This window comes from Ptychodera flava, chromosome 13 (genome assembly GCF_041260155.1).
Source record: "Ptychodera flava strain L36383 chromosome 13, AS_Pfla_20210202, whole genome shotgun sequence".
Lineage (NCBI taxonomy): Eukaryota > Metazoa > Hemichordata > Enteropneusta > Ptychoderidae > Ptychodera > Ptychodera flava.
Window position 1 is genome coordinate 20,989,335 of NC_091940.1, and position 5,006 is coordinate 20,994,340.

Below are 5,006 nucleotides of genomic sequence, written 5' to 3' on the forward strand. Positions count from 1 at the left end.
CATTAGACCAATTTTGCACACACTTATATTTGACTCTTTCTGCATATCACGGTTTTATGTGTAATATACTTACCATTTTCTACAATATCCGTAGAGAAATCAACTTTCAGAGTATATACAGGGTCGGTGACATTTGCCGATGAACCGAGGCAGTTACTCTTCCCTCCGCTGGTAAAGAGCTTCTGAGCTAGCACACTTTCTGCATTCAAAGTCACATCTACCCCTAAGCTTAGTATCAAAAATAAAATGGTTCCAAAGTGTGAATGTCTCATGGTTCTTTGTGTTCCCTTAAACGAGGAATGTCCCTCTGGGAGATATCCATTCACCGAGCACAGTCTCTGCTACCTCCTTCCGCTCATCATTCTGTCAGTGGTAAACTCGGCTGTCATTTCCATGGAGTCCAATATTATGTAGTCCTTCCTGGTGACTACATCCTTGCCGTTGAAATCAGGAAGAGTGCTCTTGACTACAATGCCCTACGCCATTTTTGTCTGTAAACAAAGCCAAAGATAATGGTAATAACAGGAAGGCAGCCATAACAGGGACATTCATTTCAATGGATCATTAGAAAATGGTACCTTTCTTCCTTACCATGTACCATAATTGGGGCCCTCTTTATGACAAAAACACAAAAGGCAAGATAAAAACCATCAAAATCTTTCTTGGTCAAGCTCTGTTTGTAGAATATAAATGACTGGATTCAAGGTATTTTGTCTAGCAGAAAGGCAGGGTCAAGCTTGTCATTTTATGGCTTGTTGAATGCAAGTTCACTTTGCATAGCTAAGAATGATCACGTAGATTCTACACTGTAAGATGAAGGGCTTTTTCTTTAGTTAACCCTTTTCCTGCCAGACAGTGTTAAGACTATTACTTCCCCTCAGCCAAGTCAGTAAAAGCGGTATTGAGTCCAAACATGACGTATTTTTACCCGCTTGGCTTGGTATGTTATAGCATCTTTAGTCCAAAAAAATCAAGTTTACAGTATTTATGTTTTCAACAGCCTTTAAATGTACAGTATTATGTTAAAATACACCAAATGGAATATGCTGTGTTTAATTAATTTTAACCATCTTGACCTGGTGGTGAAATATGGACTTGGCAAGGAAAAGGGTTAATGGAAATGAGTGAGAAGGGAGTGGATTCAGAATTTGGGTGCTTGGCTATGATTTCTTATATTCCAATATGTCAAAAAAGTTTGCTATGATGAGAGAACTGAATGATGAAACTGTTTCTTCTGATTGTATAATGTGTATATCTTTCTGTTTATGAGTTTTCTGTCGACAAAAAACTCAATTTCTCACCTCAGTCACTTAGTGTATCCAAATTCCTGTAGTTACAGTATAAAACTAAAATGAAGAGCTGGAAGGTAAACTGCATAATAGTTTACATGTTTGAGCACTGTGATTCACACAATACCTGCTGGCCACAATTATAGCTATATTTGATCTCATGTTTGGATATTATCCATAATACAAACTAGCTGTGATAATTGTAGCCCTCTGGCCTGGTGGCGTTGTTGGTTAGGGTAATACTGAACTAGGCATCAACAGGCGAATGTAATCTCAAGGATTTGACTTATTACAGCAAAAACCAGCGTATTTACTTTCACAATTCATCATTTGTATTAAAAAGCCAAAAATAATGTCCATGGCACAGAATTGATAATACTTAGTTATCTACACATACATTTATGAATGGCTAACTTTGAGGCATCTAATCTCTTGATTAGACCTTTGAACTTTCTAACATTGTTAGATAGACATACAAGTATTGAAGTCCAACCATGTCATAGTAATATGGCTGCAAGGAACTTTTTAGCTGTAATCTCAATGTGCCTTGAAATATTGAATGTCCAGAGGCCATAGTGCAGTTTTTTTTCTACACTACTACCTTCAAATTTACAACCGCTACCATTTTAACAAAATTTCTAAAAATTTACCCACATTTGAAATTTAGAATAAATGAATTCTTGATTTTCTTGAAAGGAAAATAATTCACAAATTAACAATTCACGAAAACAATTCATTTTTGTTTGAAAATAAATCCTAACCAACAAGAATAAGGAAAATTGAAAGATTTATCAGCAGTTTCACATGAATGAAATTATCCATCCCTGAAGGTGAATTGGATACATATGGAAACAAGTGCTCATCTGACGAAGTTGAGTCTTGCCAAACATCCTACTCACCTAAAATATTACAAAGAATTAACAGTTTACAAAAGTGATATTTCTAACTTTGAGACACTGGTAATGGGCACTATAGACGAGTATTGGCAGGTCAACATCAATTCAAGCTCTATTAATACAAGATGTGCATCAAACACTTTATTGAGAAGCAGGCTTTCTTTTGACTATATTCAACTTGAAAGATATTGGAAAACTAACTACTGCAGCTGTAATGAGAAAACTGTTTTCAAAAAAAATAGATAAAATCGAGCAGTTCATTTATAAAGGCTGTTCAAATCTGTGAGTTCACTGTCCTGTATCTTTTTCTTTGCTCACACAGGTTCTATTTCCATTGTACTTCACAGGAAGACGTGTGAATGCAAGCAAAATTCATCATTTACAGTGAATAAAGGACTGTTTGACTCGGCTGTAAGTAGGGTCATTGGATTTAGGTTGATATACTGGTCCAGTGGGATACAAAATACTGAATTGGTACATATTTTTGACAGTATCTAGGATTTGTTTCTCACCAAAGCAACTCAAATAACGTATCATTGACATAGTTTACACCGTAATACACGTTTAAAAAGTTCCAGACAATTGTTCATTCAGATACTGGTGGGTCTTACACAGCAGGCACAACAATGAAAAAAACTGGTAGTGCACAAAAGATAAAAGTACAGATGCCGAGTGGCTTTGCAAGGCCTGACCAGACAAGTCAATTCATCCTACAGAATGGCGTCTTTTGTATTTGAATGCAGTGTTATTTTAGACTTGGGTATATCCTCATTCAACTGAATGTTACAACAGGTTGTGTACAGCATAATTTTTTTGTACACGTATGCACAAGCATGCAACCTAAATGCATTTGCTACTGCTAACTACCGTTTATTTTGGATTAACCTCTGGGGCAATGTTTACTTTGTATTTATCTGGTTGGAGAAAACTGGCCGCTTTTGTATACTTTAGATTAAAAACATGAAATCTTGATTGTAATAATTATAAGAGAGATGATAGGTCTGTCTTTGAAAACTTCCTGCCATTAAATTAATTACGTGTGGTCTGTTTCCTGCTACTTGCTGAAGTATATCACCTACTTGCAGTGAAATGACGTGTTCAAAGCCCACAATATCTTTCTACATTCTTTTTGGTAAGATGGTCTTAAATCAAAAGGCAACTTACAGTGTATGTATACGTGTTTACTTAAAGTATTATCACAGGTGGATTTGAAACATTAAGTGATGAAAGCATGACTCCTATTATAACGACTGCATATATTTTGACTTGCTAGTCCTTATTTAGCTGTCAAAAGCAAGTACACAAAATTTGTAAACAATTGGCCAACTCCATCAACAATGATTGGAGTAGTGACATTTTCAAAGACAATACAGCTTTTTAACAGTAATAAACCACAGCTCTCCTAAGATTGGGTATGGTATTTTTTGGTAAGCAAAATACAAAAAAGACATGGCTAATGGGCTTCAACTTGGTCTTATTTTTTTGACCAAAAAACCGGTTACACCAATTTCCTCTTCCCTTTTTTCCCTTCAGAACTACCTGTGCACGTGCATAGCATGGAGGTAGTATTAAAGCTTGATATTTGTGCTCAATCCTTGTCATGATGATACTGGGACTTGATAGATTACACTGAACAAACTTAACTCAATGTTCATATCAACAAGAGAGATTTTGTGACGACTTACTTGAAAATATTCAGGGGGGGGGGGGGTGTAGTAACAGTGTCTGCTATCTTCTTTTCGGGAGATTCCAGAAAAGCATATCCATATCCTCGGAACTTTTGGAATTACTGTCACCAGTCTTGTATATTTTAACGTGCAGGATTGTTACTACCAATTAAGATGAGGCTTTGTCCTTTTTTTACGTTTACCTCCATGATTTACATCATAACTTACCTCCACGATTCAACCACCTGCTTAGATACCGTAGCGAACTTAACAGTGGACAGTTGGGGGGAGGGGGGTTACAACCTTTGGTTATAGAGAGAGTGCGAAGTCCGAAACCTGGTTAATGTTCAAGATACAGAAGAAGCAAGAAGTTCTTAACTAGTAATTACATCTACTAGACACAGAGTTGCGCGCAACGTGCACCATATTCAAAATGGAAAATCGAGCAAATAACCCATTACGATGACACAGTTGACACAAACGTGACTTGGCTAACTAAAATTGGAGTGGGGACTTTTCTTAGGAAGGTTTTAGGCGCACCATTCCGAAATGACCACCTACATTCTCGAAAAAATGTCGTGTATGGTCCCGGTGCATGGTGCACTTATCCAGTTATACAGTATACTCACCATAACAGTGGCTTTATTTTGGATATGTGATGGAGTTGGAGCTATCCACGCTGCCACGGAAATAACAACTTCCTTTCTTTCTTCCACGCGAGCTCTACCCGTTTTCAGACCGTAAACATCTCCTGTCACCTCTCTGCTGTTATTTTGACGCCTTCAGGTTACATATTTACCGGCCAATTTCCTAAATATCTGGAGATAGACATACTATGCTACACTTACTTTCACGTCGGACAGCACAATGGTTTCATTTTACTGAGATTTGATTGGCTAGGATTTGGACGCCATTTTTGACTTTCTGAGCTGCCTAGCCTTCTCAACATAATAAGGGTTCATTATATTTCTCTTCCCAAACAGGAAGAAATGTTGCGCGGTTTTGTGATTTACCCGTGCCTCTTTCAATAAGAATACGCTATATGCTTTAAAATGGAAGAATTTCCGATGTATAAAGCTAACGTGACCATGAAAATGTAGAAACAAAAAATGTTGCAGATAGCATCTGTGTTCAAATCGTACAGAACTAGGGAG

The 5,006-nt window shown here is 37.1% G+C and overlaps 1 protein-coding gene across 1 annotated transcript in view; it reads right to left on the reverse strand.

Moving 5' to 3' along the window:
* The window catches only part of LOC139147781 (membrane-bound transcription factor site-1 protease-like), a 44,112-nt gene extending 39,329 nt beyond the window's left edge, over positions 1-4,783 (reverse strand). The window contains exons 1-2 of the mRNA XM_070718985.1: positions 4,482-4,783; positions 74-491 (exon numbers count right to left, since the gene is read on the reverse strand). Of these exons, the coding sequence (XP_070575086.1) occupies positions 74-272 (199 nt within the window). The 5' untranslated portion in view covers positions 273-491; positions 4,482-4,783. The remainder of the gene's footprint in view (positions 1-73; positions 492-4,481) is intronic.
* Between the last annotated feature and the right edge of the window lie 223 nt (positions 4,784-5,006).